At 39.5% G+C, this 21,046-nt stretch overlaps 2 protein-coding genes across 5 annotated transcripts; one reads left to right on the top strand and one right to left on the bottom strand.

Moving 5' to 3' along the window:
- Nucleotides 1–493: 493 nt before the first annotated feature.
- Nucleotides 494–4,743, bottom strand: moxd1l (monooxygenase, DBH-like 1, like). The gene is made up of 13 exons (XM_029497104.1): nucleotides 4,474–4,743; nucleotides 4,232–4,378; nucleotides 3,314–3,466; nucleotides 3,092–3,175; nucleotides 2,653–2,808; nucleotides 2,430–2,532; nucleotides 1,984–2,156; nucleotides 1,794–1,882; nucleotides 1,572–1,668; nucleotides 1,400–1,459; nucleotides 1,030–1,157; nucleotides 845–938; nucleotides 494–649 (listed from the first exon to the last, which is right to left on the bottom strand). The coding sequence occupies exons 1-13, from the start codon at nucleotides 4,741–4,743 to the stop codon at nucleotides 494–496; spliced, it is 1,710 nt and encodes a 569-aa protein (XP_029352964.1).
- Nucleotides 4,744–6,153: 1,410 nt separating this feature from the next.
- snx9b (sorting nexin 9b) lies at nucleotides 6,154–21,021 on the top strand. Of its 4 annotated transcripts, none has more exons than XM_029496226.1 (19): nucleotides 6,154–6,500; nucleotides 7,672–7,758; nucleotides 8,898–8,972; nucleotides 9,859–9,990; nucleotides 11,707–11,784; nucleotides 12,801–12,963; nucleotides 14,916–15,054; nucleotides 15,423–15,510; nucleotides 15,729–15,854; nucleotides 15,996–16,113; nucleotides 16,230–16,360; nucleotides 16,570–16,673; nucleotides 16,764–16,867; nucleotides 17,044–17,121; nucleotides 17,367–17,443; nucleotides 18,416–18,505; nucleotides 19,099–19,213; nucleotides 19,305–19,396; nucleotides 19,560–21,021. In XM_029496226.1, exons 1-19 carry the CDS (start codon nucleotides 6,489–6,491, stop codon nucleotides 19,605–19,607), a joined length of 1,857 nt encoding a protein of 618 aa, XP_029352086.1. In that variant the 5' UTR covers nucleotides 6,154–6,488; the 3' UTR covers nucleotides 19,608–21,021. The 4 variants fall into 4 exon arrangements, with proteins under 4 accessions (XP_029352086.1, XP_029352087.1, XP_029352088.1 ...); XM_029496227.1 differs by having other exon boundaries at nucleotides 6,156–6,500; nucleotides 15,426–15,510; XM_029496228.1 differs by lacking the exon at nucleotides 11,707–11,784 and having other exon boundaries at nucleotides 6,157–6,500.
- The last annotated feature ends 25 nt before the right edge of the window (nucleotides 21,022–21,046 follow it).

A 21,046-nucleotide genomic window follows, 5' to 3' on the forward strand; every position in this document is an offset into this window, starting at 1 on the left:
AGTGATGACACCAGTTTCAAATATTGCTCATATATTTATTTTATTGACACTGACACTTTTATATAAATCAACAATCATCGGTGATAAGGCAGTGCTTGCTGGTTCACTTATGGTGTACTGGGACATTTGGATTCAGCGCGATCAGAGCCATTGTTGATGTTTGGAACACCTTTAATTTTGCTCATGATTGTGTTATAGATTTATATGGAGATTGTGGATTTACTACCATATTATTGAGTGAGTAGTTTGTAAAACAGAGCTAGCAATGTAAATCTCAGTGGCCTATTGCAATCAATATATCAGTTGGTGAATAATTTGTCGCTATGATTTTTAAGTGAAAAAGTATGTTACGCAGAGATAGAAAATACAAATATAAGTTGGAATACACTTCATCCAGGAAATTTAAGTTGACCAAAATCTGTTTTCATCCATCAACAAAGATTTCAGATTTGTGCCTTCCTTTATCTTGACCACAGTGGATTGGATACTCATATTACATTCGTGCAATCCAGAAGAGAAAAATAACGATTCCTGCTGGGCTCATCCAGGGAGTGAAGAGTCTGCTCGATGCATTTTCAGTGGGACAAGTAAAAGTTGGAGTCTTCATCATCTCCCTGAGCGTGCCATTTGGGTAAATGGTGGCCTCGTGCTGTGCAAAATAAAAGTTCATTTCAGGTCAGAACATATGTTGTTATGGCAGTGTAGAAAACAACCTCCAAACAAAAATTGTCTGCTTTGTTGTAAGCAAGAAACATACATGAAGAGCTATGTCTTTGTCCATGATAATTAAGTAGATGATCATGGAAAAGTAGAAGTAAAGAAAATAACACTAATAGTTACTTACATTTTCATCAATGATCATCTGAAAATGCAGCGCACGGTTTAGCAAATTCTGATATTCATTTACTTCTTGCTGGCTTGTGGTTTCCCCTAGTAACCTGTCAGACATTAGAGTAGAGTGAACATATCAGGATGCATCATTTTGAAAATATAGCTATGTAGGCTATGTAGTATAATCTAAACTCGTACATTGGATCTTGCTGTTGGCCTGAATTTGTGAGAGCAATATTTGGGTGGCTAATACATGAGGTGATCTTAATTGCAGGGTAGTAGAACAGGAAGGCCAGGCACATCTCATCCGTGGTTGCTAACCCCATCTGAAGGAGGACATGTGGCAGGAATAAAAAAGAGAGATTCTTTGTTGCCAAACTTAACATGGCATGATTATGGAAATTGGTCTCTCTATTGACCAATAACTGTATCTTTGGCTGACTGTGCCCAGCCTTAGTATTATATTGCATTGTTTGTCAAATATTTTGAATATGCAACTGCTCAATTGTTTAATCCCAATTCTTATTGTACATACATATGTAATTAAGTGAGGTCATTTAGTATTTACCTCAGTAACTCCAGTGCGATCAAGAGTGTTGTAGGTACACTCCACTGAAATCTCATCACCCTGTATTGGCAGACAAGTAACGTTCATGAACTATAAAGCCCAAACACCTACAAGCCTTCTAAAAACTCTATAGTGTGGACACTCTAGAAAGAAAGAGGCAGAGGACACCTACCTGCTTGATGGTCTTGATGGTTCCAGAATTGACAATCTGCTGTAGCTCAAAGTTGTAGTTTTCATTCAAGCTCAAGAAGTCAATCTGTTGTCCATTTCTGCGAAGATCAAGTCAGCATAACAACAGCTTAACAAGAAAACACTGGTACACAACCAACATTGCGTCTCTGTCCAAAATGGACTTCTTATTAAATTATACAGTAACAAATGATCACTTTCTTACCTGTAGTGACCAACTCTGACTTTCCTTCCAGCCAAGTGAGTGTGCAACAGCACAGCAAACAGTTGAAGATCAGGAACAGGATACGCCAGCTGCAAACAAGAACACAGTCATAAGAAGGAAAAAATAAAAATGGTTCTTGTCTATAATAAGCACTCCTCAGGTTTGAAACCCATACCAAACTACTGTATACCTGAGAAAAGAGAGAGGTATTACACATGCCGTAAGTGTGGAACTCAGGGGCTTTTGGGGGGATGTTGTACTGTACATGTTTAAATGGCATCACTCCTGTAGTAAGGATGCCAACATCGTGCTGCCGTAGTTGGTTTGTATAGTGCAGTCTTAGTCCTGAGCTGTCTGTCATGCCTTTATACACAGAGACAAATCACAGAGATGTTAAACTGGAATTTACATATCATGGGAAGCACTAAAATGTACATATAATGCACAAAGTAGTTAAGTCCTTAAATCCTTCTCACAATCCTTCATACTATCAATAAATATCTAAACTTCAACCAAAATCAAATTAATTCTATGTCTGAATTTTATCTTCAAAGGTCATGAAATGTCATGAAAGGGGATAATGAAATCAGCCACATAATGTTATTATAGTAGTTCAGGACACACGGCTGTATTTACCTTCTTCAAGGTTTAGGTTATTGTAATGGATTTCCAGCCTGTAGTACAAATCCTTTTCCTCACCACCTACAGGAATACCTGCATTCTCTGGAAGCTCAAATACCTGATATTGCAGAGATAAATCGGAAATCAACTTGCACAAGCGTATCATCTACATCAAAATACAACATGATAAAAAATTGTCGGATTAAATCTATACAATGCACCCTTGATTCTGCCTCACCCCTCCTCCTATTGCCCATGCAGCAATCACCCCGAAGCAGGCATCCCCTGTGTTGCCCTTGAAGCATTTCTCATCGTATGCTTCTGTCACATACGAAGGGCAGCTGTACAGAATCATGTGATGAACAATGCCGTGGTTCTCAATCACTGGTTCAACCTAGAGTGGTGTGGGCAAGATTTTGCTCAGAACATTAAAAGAATAATGAATGAGAAAAATAATGCTTCTGTTAGTTTATTTTTACTCTGCATTTCTCGTTATAGCCAGTAGTTTCACATTAAATATCATTTATACACTATATAAAATAAATGGAATTACTATTCTTTAATACCATACAGTTACCTGCATGGTAGTTATTTTGTTTTTAGCTAATTAGTTTTTTGTTTTTTTTTGCTTTGCTTGTTTAAGAGTGATAATTGTAAAATGAAGAAAGTATGAATACCTGGTATATATGATGTTTTGTATTTAATTTTGGAAATTTCATGACCTTGCAGTGGTAGTAGGTATGAAGGTTAGGGATGGTGATCTGCAAAAGAAAAGAAAACAAAAAAAATTGCAAGATATTTTTAATCCAGTTGTACTGTACTGTTAGATTAAAAAAATGTCTAAAGGATGAAAAATGCTTGTCTTGTCCATCAATTTCCAAATGATTTTGGTGGCCTACATTGTTCATTGTGGCACTGATATAGTTGCGGTTGGGTAGAGAGCTCCTCGGCATAAAGTTTAGCAGGTTGACCTCCATTGTACCTCTGCGGGTTTGATGGTACATAATCTCATCTGTTGTTCCATAGGCATAGATCAGTTTAATTGGCCGATCCTGTTAGAAAGATGGCAGCTTTAGTCAGCAACTATCATACAGTAGAATCGAGTGAAATTAAACAACATGGCAACTTCCTCTGTCCCCAAAACTGAAAAATCAAGTCTTCAATAATGGTGCAAAGCGTGATCTAAAACATTTGCAGCTGACAACATGGACAGATTTTGTTACCAAAACCATATACAGTTTCAGGCATTCAATGGGAAACAAAATTTTATGCGCCTCTGTGTGGCCATTGTATTTATATCGGAAACCACCCAATCTAAACCAACATAAAGAATTATTCAGGTGAACATGACAAAAGAATTTCAATAACACACTTTGCAAGGTTACAAGCAGGTAACCTGAGCTTTGCGTTAAGAATTGGATCAATAGTACAAAAGCCTATAGTGACACAACTGTAAGGAGCCCACAACAAAGAGGAGTCAAATTCAGGTTAAACTCCATTAGGTGTTCTGATTACCACAGAGGTGGTGATGTACCATTTATTCTAAGATCTCTTAGAACATTGCTTATTAGTTTGTTTGTCCATAATTTGTTTCATAGTCTTGCTTTCACACTCCATGAAGATTCATGAGTCAGACATTTTCAAAACGCGACATATTGTGAGCATTTCTACAGTTTCTCATCAGCCATTTAATCACCAACACATTTTTCATCACTATGTTTTCTAACAGTAATGCTGGTGTACTTGAAGTGCGCCAATCAATTTTGCATCTAATCTCATATTTTCAAACTTAAAGCGAATTTTACAAAAAAGCTTACAGTGATGTGGAAATCTTTGTCATCGCAGGCCTGAAGAGATCTCTTGAATTTCATGATAGTTTGACCATCACTTTCAGTCAAGGATAGGAGGGTGTAGCTCTGCTGTTCATCCATCAAAGGCATGGAGTTCCCTGTGGCATAACGATCCTGGACAAAAAAAGAAAAAAAATGTTCGGGATATTGGTCCATCACTGTCTGATGCCTGCTGTGAAAAATGATAAAAATAAACTCAAATGACATACTGTGAAGTAGCTTCCGCTGGGTCCAAGTCCCCCCACAACGATATCTGACCCTTTCATTCCTCCATTCGGACTCATGCCAAAGCCTACCCAGCCAGTCGTGTTGACAACCAGTTTGAATACAATGTTATCTTGCAGATTATTAAAACTCCACTTCAGGCAAACCAGATGGTCTCGATCCAGGTACACCATGAAGGGCATAGAAGGGTCAGATGCCCCTACTCCTTTTTTCCTGGCCAGGAACAGGCAGAGGAAAAGGGGCAGAGCACGCATGATGTCTCTGTGATGTTGGAAATCTTCAAAGTGGGCTCTCTTTCTGTGGACTTGGCCAAAAACACTCCCACCCTCCCTTGACACACCTGCACAGCTATACGAATTCAGATGATAGAGACAAAAAAAAAGCCCAGTCATTTTACACTAAGCACTGTAGAACAACAGAGAGAGACCGAATTTCACTGTAGTTTAAAATTTGAGGATTGCCAAACAGCTCATTTTCAGTATTAATGCTGCAAATTGCCTTAGATGTCGGAACAATGGAACTGGCTGGTGAATTCACATGCTTACTTGAAAGTGTATCCTCTTTCAACTCCTCCTTTTTTGATATCAACCTGTTCCCCCAGTTCTTTTCCTTTGACAGACAAGTGAGACCGCTGCTGGACTCAGATGTTTGATGTATGAGGAGGTGAAGAGGGAGTCAGTGGCATAGGCCAAAATGAAACGGACTCCTGTCACCCCACTTTCCTTGTCTCTTTGGCCCATGTGATTTGATGTAAAGTATTTACAAGGAACCTAGATATCCTGGGGACTTGAACTCATAATTTCATTGTGTTCCCCCTTTAGCTCAATTGAAACGTCAACAAATTTTATTCCTTGTAATTTTTTAATGAAACCTGAGTGCTTTCCCCTGTCACACACAAATCCACTGCCAACTAGCGATGGGAAGTCCGGATTTCTTTTACCGACTCAGGTCTTTTAATCTCGTACGGTAAAATCAACAAATTAATTCATCTCGTTCATGGGAAACAATGTGTGGGGCTGTAGCTGTCATCTGAGTAATGACTGAAAAAGCACGGCTTTCAAAACACTGCAGAGCAACGTGGTTTGTTTCATTTGGCAAATAATACACAAGTTTGCAATAAATCCTCCCTTCGTCGGTTTTTCGTTGAAGAACTGGGAATTGATGTAACTTTTCATGAGGCTGTATTACTTCCTGCTGGATGGATTGAAGGAGGTCTAACATGCAGTATCGCGCCGAGTCCAGCAGAGGCCGACGGGAGCTGCAGGAGCGATCCGAGGGTCACTCCCTTTGAGCCGCGGTGCCAGCTGTGAGCTGACAGCCACAGTAAACACAGGAGCTGAGGAAAATACACCGGAACCGCATGATCACCAGGCCAAAGAGGAAAATATGTCGCAAAGAAATAAAGTTAAATAAAAAAAGACCTTAAAGTTGTAAATAATAATAATAATGTACCTGGAAAGTTAAGCAGCAGAAAAAAGGGACGAAGTTAGGATATTTTGAAAATGTCATTCATTTTACTTAGCATATTAGAAATATTTTCAGTGTTATTACAGCTACAAATTTCATGAAAACGTTGTGCAGAAATGTACACAGTGACTCCTCCTGGATCCGCTCTCGGAGGGTCCTGTCTGGATCAGACACCTTTCCGGTTTCCCTCTCGGCTGCAGGTCACTCCCTCCGCACTGTCAGCAGCCCGAAGCGGTTCAAACTTACAGTCGCACTTCAGCAGTCCTCAACCCGCCTGCTGCTCTTTGGCTACAGAGACTTTAACGGAGAACAGCTTTTGTTTGTGTGTTGGCTGTTTTTTCTTTTTGTTTTTTTTTTATTTTTTTTAGTTGTGTGTCACAATCCGTGGGGAGGCCACCGGGAGGACTTCTACTGTGGATCTTTGTCGCTTTTTAAGCTGAAAAGCAGCGAAAGGAAATGTCCAGCTGAGGAGTGGAGATCCTGAAAACCGCAGGGCCTGTTTTTTTTGTAATGATTGATCAATGCTTCGACAATGGCGCTAAAGGTAAGCCTGACAACTTTTCTAGCCTGCTCTGACGTCCACCCGGGGGACCTGTCTGCTTTAGTTTCTCCTGGCAGTTGTATTTTCTCACCAAAAGGCTGTGGGGACTTGTGGAGGCTCGGGCTGAGCGGCAGTTTCTCGCAGTAGGTTTACATTAAACACTTCACTTCGATATCGACTTCACCTTAAGAGTCAAAAACATTTTTGATGGAGGTTTACAGCAGCAGTGTACACGGTGTGTGGGGGATAAATGTCTCTTTTTTTTCTGTCCATACATGGAAAATGCGTCTCATTAAGAAAGTGTCTTGTGACATTTTACTACCTTTCCAGTGCGGGTCATTGCCACAGCTAGCATTCTGGGAAATGTAGTCCCCTCGCGTAGCTCTTTGTTTAATCATCTGTTTTCAGTTAATTAGGTCAACGTGGTTCAATTTATACAATCGTGTCGCATCAAAACAATAAATTATAGTGGCCAGAGTGTGGTGAAGTAGTTGTTAGTTTAGTAATAATGAATTTCTTAAGAAATAATCCTTCAGCTCTTTGACTCCAGGGAGATGGCAAGTTGACACTGAAATAATGGGTTCGTGTTAAAGGAAAACCAAATAACCTTGTATTCCTTCTCACTAGTTAATGAACAAAGTTAGATAGCCACCTGTGTGGAATGCTGTTTGGATAACGAAGGGCTTTTGACTCATTAGTTTGGATAAGAACTGGTATTTGAAATGATTGCATAGTCAAATTGATGAAAATGGATTAGTGGGTAGATGCAAGAGCAGTCATGAGGAGAAATGTTAAGTGTTGATATATTTAGAACAGTGATTACTCAGAATTTGTCATATTTGCATCGCTACGACTCTGTTTAGATACACAAGGCCCTGGTGGAGAGGCAAATTGGTAGATGTGGGTCAGTGAGAGAAGAACCAAAGGCTCCTGCATTGAACTGGACTAACTTTTTGTTGGATAGTGGTGCCTAATTAAGAGTCAGCATAACAAACCCAGAAAAACGAGTTTGGTTTGTTTCATTGTGCCCTTATGTCATATCACAAGGTTTTGCCTACTGAGGGTGTTTTGGTTTTTGCTTTCATATCCACATACAAGGATATGTTCATATGCTGACTATAAAAACTGGTCATCAGTCTTTGCATGTGTCTTTTTTATTCTTGATTTTCTCCAGGCACAGGTTTTGTATGACTTCACTGCTGAGCCTGGAAACAATGAACTGACAGTGAAAGAGGGTGAGACACTCACAATAACCAATCAGGTAAGTCCATGCTATCAAGAAGAGGCTTAATGCACAATCGCAGCACACGCTGTTGTAATTGGGGAAATGTGAATTTCCCTGTGTCAGGACCCAACTGTTCACATCAGGTGTCTGCTTTGATTGTCAAATTTCAAATGCTTAGATTATGTTGCTGTACCTGTTGGACAGAAACTGTATGACTTGTATTAGAGTGAAAGAGATAAATTTGTCTACACTATGGGAGTGGTTCCAAGACTCAATATATAATTACAATCAGTCTAAGTAATGTTTTCAGTTTATATTTTAAAGTTTATTTTTATAAGGATTCAACTTAACTTTGATAGTTTTGTCTGTCAAAGCCTTTGGTTAAAAGTTCATGAAGGTCTTTCTCAATACTTCATTACTGAAAATGACCATTCATGTGAAGATCCAGCATGTGGTCTGTAAACATTGTGTCACAAACACATCCACAGAAATTATGGAAAGAAACAGGGAAAAGCTTGTGATGTCACCAAAGCTAGTTATCAACAGTTCAAAGGTCACTCACTGTGTGCTGACCTACATATTTCCTAATCAAAGTCTGCCACAAGCTAATCAGAAGCTACTGTATCAGCAGCAATGTTTTTTCTCCGTTTAACAACCTGAATGTGCAGGAATTTTTCCTCCAAGCATTCAGTGTGTAGACACTAGGCTCACCTGCTGTTTGTCAGATATTAGCTCCAACAACTACCACGGTGGTAGCAGATCAAAGGGATTTAGAGGAATAGAATTATTTGCAGTAAAGTGTCTTTGGACTAAACAAATTCATTCAAAGTGTGACTTGATCTCAAACTGAAAAGCAAAAATTAGATTAAGTTGGTTGCAATGTATAACTAACAGACTCATGCCAACATAATTTTCACTCTGTGCTCGTGCTATCACTTCAAATGTTCAAAGGTTCATAGTTCTTAGCATCAAACAAAAACCTAGTTCAGTCAAAAAGAAGAGGAATTTAGATTTTATTCAGCTGTGTGTAAATGTGGGTTTTAGAATAGTCAGGTCTTTGTGTATTATGTTGTATTATGTTGAGACTTATTTAATGTGATTTCTCCCATGAATGTCATCTTGGAATCTCAGTCCTTGATGCTAACATACAGTCCTGTTTACCCTCTCTATTTCAGCATATTGGTGGTGGCTGGATTGAAGCACAGAACTCCAGAGGGGAGATTGGACTGGTGCCAGAAGACTACATCGAAGTAAGTTAGACTTTCACTTCTGAGCTCAAGATGCACAATATGTATTATTTGTGTACTTGTGTACATTCTGACCTCACAGTGTGCCTATCAGTAAATTTGTTCTCACAGTTGATGATACGTCTCTTTGTTGGCTGCACAATGTATTGCAGTCTCCTTGAAAGTAAAATCACAACAGGATGTCCCTACTTCAGTGTTTTTCTGATGTGTGTGTGTGTGTGTGTGTGTGTGTCCATGTCCATGAAGCTCTGACTTCATCATGATGTGAGTGAATGTGATTCACTCTGAAGACATTCACACAGAGACTGATTTAAAAGGAAAGTCTGTTTAAAAGTTTGGTCTCACTCTAAACACCACTGTGTCTGTGTGCAAGTGAGAGACTGATTTTATCCATCTACTTAATTCTGAAAACAAGCCCATGTGGACCTGTGTGTTTATCTGACCTGAGGTTACCTCTCCAGCTGGTCCCAGACTGTTTTGATTTTGATTCCAAATCATGAAAACCCACTGATGACAAATGCACTTGTATCTTATGCAATATCTAATGGAAAACATGAGGATGCAGGCTGTTTCTCAAGCAACTTATTTTTTGTATTTCACTACGCTCTAATCTGCAAAAAAAAAAACAAAAAACAATGTGTGTGTCATCTTATCACCCAGAGTGCTTGAGTAAATTTAATTATGTGAAATAAAATGTCACCAGCTAGTGCTGTTACCTTTTGGATAAACCGAGAGATTCTAAAAGCCAGTTTGCAAAACCAGTGCCAAGGAGACACGATCACATTACCACAGAAGAATGTACCTTTAACTCTCATCAGACCATGCTGGAGAATGTGAAAGTATTATTTCTAATGGAGCTGTTTTGGTCTTTTATCCTTTTCATTTGTAGTTTGGTAAGGCATTTCCATCATTACCAGGAACAGGAACCACAGTACCTAATCCAAATGTAGGAAATGTTGCATCTCCAGACCTATCCTTCTTCGATGCCTACGCTCCTGCATCAGCACCTGGACAAAATCAGGTATAACACTCAACAAATCAAGATATAGCTTTATGAAAATCATCTTGGTATCATATAAAACGTCGTCTTTCACTCTTCATTGATGGGTATCAGACCACCTTGACTTAACAAGACCAATGTTGGAAGAAAGTAAAGGTCGCTTGGGACATTTTCATTCTCTAAATCTGCAAAATACATGACTAGTCAAATGTTTTAAAACACCCCAATTTTTCCAGTTTTAGTAGTAGTATAATACAAATAAGCAAATGGAGTTACAAAAGAAATCATGGAATTAATTAAAATTTAAACTCAAAGTAGCCACCTTTGCCAGATATAACAGCTGAACACACTCGTGGCATTCTTTCGACAATAGATATCAAATATTCCTCAGAAAGTTCTTCCCAAATCTGTTGCAGAGGTTCACCCAAATGTGTGGCACTTGTAGGTTGCTTTGCTTTCATTCTTCTATCCAGACGAATTGAAGATTTAATACTGGTGTTGTCAAATGCCTCTTTGTCTTATTCTGACATCTTAGCAATGGATTTCTTGCTGCAATTCATCTTGTCAAATCTGCAGGTTCTCTTCACAGTTGAAACTGAGGCTTGCTTACTACAACCAGTATTGAGGTGTACTTGAAGCTATTGTCCTGTGAGCCGCCTATCATGCAAGCTGTTCACTCTCAGAATCTTTTCCTCTGATTCAGTTGTGGCTTTGGGTCTGCCAGACCTCTTCCTGTCAATGTGCCCCAGTTTCTCAGTGCCTTTTGATGGTGAAGGAAACTGTACTCACTGCCACCTTGACTTTCTTTGCAATTTCTCTGTAGGAAAGACCAAACATTTGACCTAAGTGTTATGACGGTCCGTCTCTCTTCCATTGTTCTCTACCTTTTTCTCCCCATTTTTGTAGCTTCACACCACTTTCTACTGTTCAACTGGTGCTCAGGAGGGTATGGTACCACAGTGTGTTCCAATACTGCTTTTATGCAGACAGAGGGGGTTGTAAGTAATACAGAAAAGTTGGAACACCTGTGGGAATTAGTACCAGCTTTCAAGGCTTGATCAACCTCCATTGCTGCAGAACAGATTTAAATTGTTAAGCCATTTTGTGTTCCACAAAAAAGGCCTTTTTGTATAATTCTGAAAAGTACATTATTTTTCCATTTTGGGTAACCTTGCCTTTTTTAAACCTCTGGCAGTCCACATCTTACCTTTTGTACTATTTCAAGCTATTCATTTGACTTGAACAACTTGAATTGCAATAACTAACTTGAAAAACTGGCAATTGAGGAAAATTGTTCTAAAACTTTTGACCGGTCATGTATGTGATGGGTTGATATTTAAGAAGAGACAAAAAGCAGAAGTCAGCAGTGACAGTTGTACTGACGTACGTGCAGATTGTGTGAACCTCAGAGATGCAGAAGTGAGAGCAGCTGCTGTAGAAGATAGTCACTGTGGTCATTGAGGAGGCATGGTTTTAGAATTGAGAGAGAGGATGTTTTCTCATCAGCCCAAAGGAAGTTCCACAAAAGTGAGTGTGCTGCTAGATCAGTAGGAATTTGCACAGTAAGTGTTTGTGTCGAAGCAGGAAATATGTCAGCTACTCTTCATCATGCTCTCCCTTTCTCTTTCTCACCCACGCGCACACACAAACAAGTCTATAACTAGCGCCACATTAACCCATCCCTTGAACCCTCACTGCAGGCGCTTTGTGATGTTGTCGCATTCTTTTCCCCTCAAGGTTGATGCTGGGGGCTTGAGTCCCCAGCCGGACACCCCCGACACCCCAGTTTCCCCCTACCTTTCGTCCCCTGATGAGGTAACTCCCACTCGGGTGGTTGTGGGTGTGGCCTGAGGCATGAACGCCAGACCTCCCACACTCATCCAGAGTGTACCCCAAGCCCCCCTTCTCTCTGATTGGTCTGCTTTGGCAAATTCCCCTCCTACTCCCACTGCTTGAAGAAAGCATGATCTCATCTTCTCCGTTCACCTAACGCCACAGTATAGAAACATTTTAGTCATCACTCAACTCCCACGGCTTTATCTAAATTGTATGAATCAGTACAGCAGTGAAGTTTAAAGATTAGCGTAAATGATCCTTATAACTGTAATTGACTGTTTTCACCGTGACAAATCATTTGATCACAGTGTGTGAATTTACTCCAGAAGATGATCTGACTGTCACAAATATAATCAATCACCTATTTTCACAAGCCATCTTGACTGAGCTTTGAATAAAACATGCTGCATTTTTTTTCATCATCACTACAGTAGTTTTCTCTAAAACTTCTTGTTTATTTTTTACTGTGTAAATGTGAGTTAAATTAATGTGCATTCATTTTTTGTTGAGCTATCTCATTGCCTGCTTAGCATTAGGCTAACTGCAGAATGCTTACACACACTTATTTGCATGCCTTTAGCCACAACTTGGTATGGTGGTGTATTTACCTGCCTTGCCTCGGAAAACAGTTATATTTTCACCTTCTGCTACTCTGAAAAATTGTATTTATGAGAATATTAGTGTTTGCTTTTTCAGTTAAGAAAAATTGATTTACTGCATGTGTTAAGAAGCATTTATTCTACATGCAAACCACACTGACACTGCAAACATAAGTAATTATGTTAACAGCCTTCTTGTTAGAGGCCAGCTCTGCCACAAAGAAGCATGTTGTTTCAAAACTTCTGTCAGCTTCTCATTAAACAGACGCCAAACTAGGCTGGTGGCCACTCTGTGTTGTCTCTGTGTCCTCTCTCTCTCTCTCCCTCTTTTTATCCTTCATACATCATTTCTATTGTTCTTTCATCCCTCACATTTCTCCTCTCTATGTCATCCAGGCTAGTAATGGTAATGATCCCTGGTCAGTGTGGAACGCAGACCCCTCAGGGGGCTCGAACAACAACTGGGCATCAAATCCAGAGGGCACCCAAACTGGGAAGACTGCACCTGACCCCTGGAGCTCAGTATCACAGGGCCACCCTCAAGCTTACCAGGGGCCAGGTAAGGACACCATTTTGGACAAAAGTTTTTTTTTGGTACCTTTTTTAAACTGTTTATCCTTCTGCACATAGTCTGCTTCTGAAAATTAAAATGTGTTGACAGGTTAGGATATACTCTACGCTGTATTGGATGAAGTAGCTATAGGGAGTCCATAGAAGGTTCTTGCTGAGTATTCTCCAGGTATTGGTTCACCCAACAATCATATTAAGAAACCTTGAGTGACGCTCGATGCAGACCTCTTACGTTATTCAGCTTGTGGATTACGATGTACATTTGGAACATGTAAGAACACGCTGATGCCAGAGTCAGCCCCCGTTGCACCATCTGTTTTGGATGTAACAGGAGGTTGCTATATCCAACAGACCATGTGTTTTTCTAGGACCAGTTCTCCAGTTCTCTAGATGTGCTGAATGTTTGGACAAGAGCACTAATTTTTATCTTGAACAAACATTTATTCAGCAACAAGATTATACAGCCCCTGTTTCAAAGCGTGATACATAGGTCAAGTAATCCTGACAAATAATACTAAAAGAGACAGGGCTATTTAACTAAAAAAGGAAATAATGCTTTTTATACTGAAGAATATTGAGCATAAAGACTTGTTACTAACTGAAATACAATAAACGAATCCTCTGATCTGAAACTCGAAGTATTCAATACTTAAATATTGTCTCATCTATTGAGTGTTCTGTTTCTGTCCAGTTCCTCTACAGAGATGGTCTAGTATGTGGACAGGACCATCAATGGAAAAGTTAGCCTCACATATGACTCACAGGGATAAATAGCTTGACCTAATTTAAAAAAAAAAAAAAATCTCCAGTTGTTTTTGTGAAAGGAATAACAGAGGGGATAAATGGTGAGGAGTGGAATTAACAGACTTTTCTTTCCTTTCTCTCTTGCCAAAGACATCTACCCTTATCCTTACCTTATCGATTACACAGGTATTCTGTGCACTGCCTGCTGGAAGATTTGTCCTAATGTTTTTGTGTGGAGTAGCAATAGATCCTCATGAAGACTGATGGCTTCTATCATATAGTTCCAGGAAATTATTAATATTTCCAAACGCATGGTTTGTGTGGCATTAAATTTTTACCTTCACATTAACACCTTATTTGCATTTTAACTATTTATATTAACTTGAGCAACTTTATTGTGATTGAAATTTAAATTGAGTCTGACTGGATTATTTTATACTGTCAAAATTACAATGTGAAAACACTAACATTTTTCAGACTTCCATTGTAAGTGGCAATAGCAAGTTTTATGATGAGTTTGAGGTTGTGTAACAGCATGGCTGCCCTTCAAATGACACACTTCAGTAACTAAAGTCACGGTGTCTTGTCCAGACTGCGCAAGAAGTGTTTTCTAAAATTTTATTTTAATTTAACAATTTTAGTTAGAAGTTAGTTTATTCCAAATGGACTTGCTTTTTATATTCCCCAAATGATATGGTTGTATGACATAATGTAATATATGGTGATGAAAAGAATGTCAAATCCTTGAGTAGATTTTGGTTGAATGTGCTCTTGTGTCATTGTGGTCTTGGACATGTGTAAAGCAATACAATTACTTCCTCGATTACTTCCTAACTTGCTTGTTTAGAAACAGTAATTTGATTGCATTGGCCTGCATTGTGATTGTAACATCTGTGTTTCACCACAGACTCAGATTCACCTCCGTAGCCCTCTAGCTTGATAGTTTGAGCATTGTTATCTTCTGCTTTTGAAACTCATTGTGAAAAGAATTATGCTAAAGACGGCATATGTGTGTGTGTGTTTTTTTTTTTGTTTGTTTGTTTGTTTGTTTGTTTTTGTTTTTGTTTTTTGTTTTTTTTGGGGGGGGGGGGGGTTGCACCACCGAAGAATAGATATTCTTATATTTAGCCATAGTATAGTAGACCGTTGACCATTCTGAGCTGTACTGAACATGAGTATGCATTCATTTGACCTCAGGAGCAGAGGATGACGAGTGGGATGATGAATGGGATGACATGAAGTCCACTGGAGGTTATGCCGAGTCAGAATCTGGAGATGGGGGAGGAATACAGAGAGGCGGAGCTCATGCAACCTCAATGAAAATTTCGCTGAACAAGTAAGAAGTGATTAAGTGAGGTTTGCTTGACATATTAGTGCAGCAGCAGAATGAGCACTGGGTATGGTACAGCCCATTACTCTGTCGGAAAAGTTTTCATGAATGGTTTGTCTTTAGATTATATACATATTGACCGTGTCCTGTGTGGGCTTTCAGCCTTTTTTATTCCTGCTTGAAGCAGCATTAATATGAACTTTCTTTAAGGAGCCACAGAGGCTGGGAGCCACATTATCAAAATATTTCCTATTAATGATGGTAGTAATTTGACCGAACGGTTTCCTTGAGCAGCATCAGTATATCCTGAGTCTGTGGAAGAGTAAATACAACAATAAACATTTAACTTTAAAATTATGCTAATTCTCTTTGAGCAGGTTCCCAGGGTTCTCCAAGTCTGGTCCGGAGCTCTACCTCCTATGCAAGCAGCTCACTAAGGGCAAAGACAAGCTACCAATCTATGTAGGTTATCACAATATCTTAGCATGTTGTTTGTAAAAATACTACTATCATAAAAACAAAATATTGAGGTTATTTTGTAAATAGAACTTGTCTAAAGCACCCCATTGAGATGATAGATTATACTTACTATAATGCATTAGATTTACATGTTTTCATCTTTTTTTTTTTTTTTAAGCTTGATCTAACCTTTATGCTTTAAAATGATGTGTCATTCTTAGATAGGAGAAGTTGGTCCCGTGTGGTTTTACCCAGAAACTCAGCTAGACTGTGTCGTGGCTGATCCAAAGAAAGGCTCAAAGATGTACGGCCTCAAGAGCTACATCGAGTACCAAATCACACCCAGTGTAAGTATTCTGTAGCGTTTTTGAACTTCTCACTTTTTAAACTAGAATAAAAATAAACTGAAGCTTAAGAGAGCTGCACAGACTTTTTTCTGCGTAATGCCTTAGTACTACTTTCCCTTCCTCAAATGTATTGATTTACAGACCACAAACAGACCAGTCAATCACCGATACAAGCACTTTGACTGGCTGTACGAGAGGCTCCTGGACAAATTTGGATCAGCAATCCCCATCCCATCTTTACCAGACAAGCAGGTGACAGGTAAGTGCCTGGCTCCATAAACAACAAATACAAGATGAGCTTTTCAGAAAAGAGATAAATGTGGCAGAAGTTAGCGTGTAAATAAAATGTGCTTTTAATTCCCACCTCTGCTCCAGGCCGCTTTGAGGAAGAGTTTATTAAGATGCGAATGGAGCGGTTGCAGGGATGGATGAGCAGGATGTGCAGACACCCGGTTGTTTCCAGCAGTGAAGTTTTCCAGCTTTTCCTCACATACAAGGATGAGAAGGTATACTACAACTTCTTTTTATCTGAAACGTTTTACTACTAAAGGATTGAAAATATCTGCTTAATGAATTGAAGTGCAGTCTTTGAAAAAATGTTCAACAGCTCTTTATTTATGAGTAAAGAACTAGGATCATGTGTCATTTGTGAAAGCTTGTTTTGGAACTTGATTAATTCCCTAATTTTGTAACTGAAAGAAGCGATTCTGTGCAGGAGTGGAAGATGGGAAAGAGAAAAGCGGAGAAGGACGAGACAGTGGGAGTGATGATCTTTTCCACAATAGAGCCTGAGGCGCCAGACATAGATCTTATAGAAGTGTGAGTTAAGTCAAAATTAGCAAATAGCAAACCATGGCTCAAAAAGCAATATTGTGCCATATGTTCAGTTTATGTTCTCCGTGTCCTCAGGGATCAGAAATGTGAGCAATTCAGCCGGTTTACCAAAGCCATGGATGATGGAGTGAAGGAAATCCTCACAGTGGGACACGAGCACTGGAAGAGATGTACAGGCCGTACGTATACACTGCACTAGAGCTAGCACACACATGCCTCACCTTTCCTGTGCTCTAATTGCTGTTTTTATTAAAGATGGATTCATTATGTTCAGTATTTTGTCAACTTGGAAAAAAACGTTTTTCACATGGTTTATGTTTGGTCACGGTCTTTCTTAATGTCTTATCCTCCACAGCTTTGCCAAAAGAGTACCAGAGGATTGGCAAAGCCTTCCAAAACCTCTCCTCTGTCTTCAACAGCAGTGGATACCAAGGTAATGAATACAAATATGACGTTCACCGTTATTTTGAGAGCCTTACCATATGCAGGCTTGTTGTGTCTTTTCATGTTGCTGTAATTGGCAACTCTTTTCAACAGATTGCTGTAATCAACACGTCATAATCATAATGGTAACAGCAGAAGTAGATGCAATTTACCACGCAGTCTTTCATTATGGGGAAATCTGTTTGGAGGTGTATTGACAAATAAACAGGATGATGACATGTTTTGATCCCTCAGGTGAGTCCACGCTGACCGATGCCATGACAGCAGCAGGGAAGACCTACGAGGAGATAGCGCAGATGTTCGCAGAGCAGGTACGTTGTGACCGCTGTAACAATCCCCAGGGTTAGTACTGCCATTCAGAAAGTCGCTAACCCCAACCCTCCCTTCAAACGAATATTTTAACCTTTTCCTTCATCCTCTTGTAATTTTCTTACCTTAATAGTAACCACCATATCCTCCATGTCACACCAACACATCCTTCTCATGGGTGTTGGATATATAGTGCTGTTTCCTCTCTGGAGCAAGCAGTGGATCTGGACTATCAGTCCTTTGGTGTCAAACGTCTCAAAGTTAATTTTAGGCCTTTTTATCTGCTACATTGTTGTGTGTTCACTCTTTCAATTCACAACATCTCACAATGTCTGTGAAACATTTCCTGCTTACAGTCAGTGATACGTCCTCGCTGTGGTCTGTAGTTCACCCCTTTAACCCATCGTCCTGCTCGTAAAGGAAGATGTCAAGGACAATTTCCTGAGTGTTGTTTTAACCTACTATTAGAATTTGGCATAACACAAACAAGTACTACACATTTTCTGCAGTCTTATCATATGTGTTATAAAATCATATTGGGTCCTTTTTTATGTCCTAGGAGCTTCCAGAGGGAAAGATGTTAATCCTGCAAGCCGGCCCTGACACTTTTTTGTCAGTGCTCCTGTAGAACTGTTGGCTTTAGATTAGGATTGCCTGCAATACAGTTTATAGATTTTGGAGGAAGCCATTATCCAGATATTCATCCCTGGAGCCAAAAGGCTAAAACTGGCGTGTATCTGTTTCATTATTCATGGAAGGAATTATGTACAAAGATCCTGATGTATTGCAGTAGTGCAAAGTGCAACTAAATATTTCCTGACCAACTCTCACAGCAGTGACTGCAGTAGTGTTTTATCTTATCAGTTTCATTTCTGTATGTTATTTCCTCTTCTAGATTTATCAGTGTCATTTTTGTCTTTCTCAGTTTATATTTATCGCTTTTGCTTGTCTGTTTCCTGTGTGTCATTTTCCAGCCCAAGAAAGATCTCCACTTCCTCATGGAGACCAACAATGAATACAAGGGTCTTCTAGGATGCTTCCCAGACACCATTGGAGTCCATAAGGTACCTCAAGAAATAGTGTCTTTGCATCGTGTGCCAAATTAACCTTTCATGTTCAAATTTAACCAAGTTTTAACTCACAGTTAAATAAATAAATTGACAATGCTAACATTAGCATTGCATGTTCTCCCCGTGCCTGCGTGTGTTTCCTTTGGGTAATCCATTTTCCTCCCACCATTCAAAGACGACATGTTTGGGTTAATTGGTGACTCTAAATTCTCCGTAGGTCTGAGCGTGAGTGGTTGTTTGTCTCTCTCTGTCTGTGTGTTGACCCTGCGATGGACTGGTGACCTGTCCAGGGTGTAACCTGCCCTCGCTCAGTGTGAGCTGGGATTGGCTCCAGCAACCCTGTGACCCATAAACGGATAAGCGGTTGAAGATGAATGAATGAACATTAGTATGTTTAGATTGAAGAGGAAAAGAACTATTTAAAGTTTTGCTATTGTTACATTGTCCACTTCAGTGTTAACATCTGTTTATTTATTTTACCAGTGTAGAAGAAAAAAAAAAATACAACTTGAATCCTTTACTTACCAAGATGAATCTTCATCAAAAGGAAAGAAGTGCTGTTATTTGCTTATTTTTAATTTTTGCAGGCAGCCATAGACAAAGTGAAGGAGGGTGACAAGCTGGTGGCCACCAGTAAAATTACACCTCATGAGAAAGTCACCATGGCTAAACGAGTCAGCGTCATGTCTTACGCTTTGCAAGGTACCACATTCATTCAGCCAGGTTCATTGAAATGCAGTTTATTTTGAGATTGTTGCCTGATCTTGATGGTTCCCCATCTTTTCTGCCGCAGCTGAGATGAACCACTTCCATAGCAACCGTATCTATGACTACAACAGAGTCATGCAGTTGTATTTGGAGGAGCAAGTCAAGTTTTACGAGACGGTAAATGCAAATTTTATCAACCATTCATCACAGTAAATTGGAGTCTGACACCAATCAGTCCATTGTCTTACCTCTGGACCAACTACGAAATGTTTGAATACTAAACCATCACAGAAATCCTGAATTTGTAGTCATGCTGGTTTTTCTTGTTGTGAATCCCCAGATCGCTGCAAAGCTGAGACAAGCGCACGGTCAGTTCACTACAATGTGAAAGGCTGACTCGCCACTACAAGACAAGAAGAGTTAAACCAGCTTAACATCCAAAATATTCTTGCTTATACTACATTATTTTCCCACCTTGTGATTTGAATTTAACTTCTCTTCGTTTCGCTCTTACCTCATCTCTTCCTTTACTGCCAGCAGTGCCACCCCATGGTGTTTAATTTTTCTGTTGTTTTCAGATGTTCTTGAACAGTTAATGAGCATGTCCAGCTGCTGAAAAGGCTCTGGCACCAGCGTCTTTTTGAGGTCACAGATGAGAGCAGAAAGAGAAACACTATGTACAGACATACTTTCCTATGTCCAAGGTCCAGAGCTTGTAGCACAGGAAGTAAACATCTAAGTCAAAGTTTGTGACCGTGCATTGCTTCATTGCATGAGTCACATCCCACAGCTATTGAAGGAAATATGCAATACTAGTAGTTTTTCAGACTTAGTTCCATGTTTTTTTGTAGATTTTTTTTTTTGGGGGGGGGAAGAGGAAAAGATCTACAAACGTAGCAAAACTGCACCGTTTTGTAGTGATGTACTGACAATAAAAACCAAAGCCATTCACCCTCCTGTCAGTGAGGACAGCTGGGCAGCTGATTTATAGAAGTAGCTTTGACAGCGTATCAGAGCTTTACTGCCTCCTACTCAGTGGTTGTTTTTTTTTGTTTGTTTTTTTCTATGTATACAGCTTACATTCAAGAGTTGAGTTGGTGGATCATTCCTTTAAGAATCAGTCTTGGAAGAGTTGGCAAAGGCAGAGTGTGTGTCCTCTGTATGTCCACCGCTGGCAATGCCAAGCCCTCTTTCATCCTGCACTTCCTAAAAAGTTAACAGGAAGCTCCACCTCCTTCCTGTGTTGCCTATGTGCCTTGGCCCTCTTACAAAGATAGAAAAGCTTGAGTTAATTGCCCCCCGGCCTGCATACTGTGACACAGCAGTTTACATTTCAGGGTAGGAGAGAAAATGCGGGATAAATGATTTTCAGGTTGGGCTTTGGTATTTTAAGCATGGTACATTTAAGCCAAAAGTCACTATCAGTACCTTCCTGCAGACAGTGCTAAATTCTTTTCTTGCAGTTCAGTCCTCTTTTTAACCAGATGATGTTTTATATGAAGGTGTAACAGCAAGGTTGCTGTAAGAAAGTGTACTGTTGGCAGGGTTTGGGACTGTCGTGGATCCTGTCATGTATGCAGTGTTTCTTTTACTTTCACTCAGTTGCTGTGTTCAGTTGCTAATCTCATTCACTCTTTTTCTTAACACACAATTCATGAAAAATATACACATGCATATATATATATATATATATCAGGTGTTTGTCATTGAGATACTTTTGTGTGTATAGATGTATTTTCAATACAGTGCAACTCAGAGAGGAGCAAAACATGTTTGATTTATTAAACAATGATTTGTAGTCATTGGGACTTTATTTTTTGCACACAT

The sequence above is a fragment of the Echeneis naucrates genome, chromosome 24, assembly GCF_900963305.1.
Source record: "Echeneis naucrates chromosome 24, fEcheNa1.1, whole genome shotgun sequence".
NCBI lineage: Eukaryota > Metazoa > Chordata > Actinopteri > Carangiformes > Echeneidae > Echeneis > Echeneis naucrates.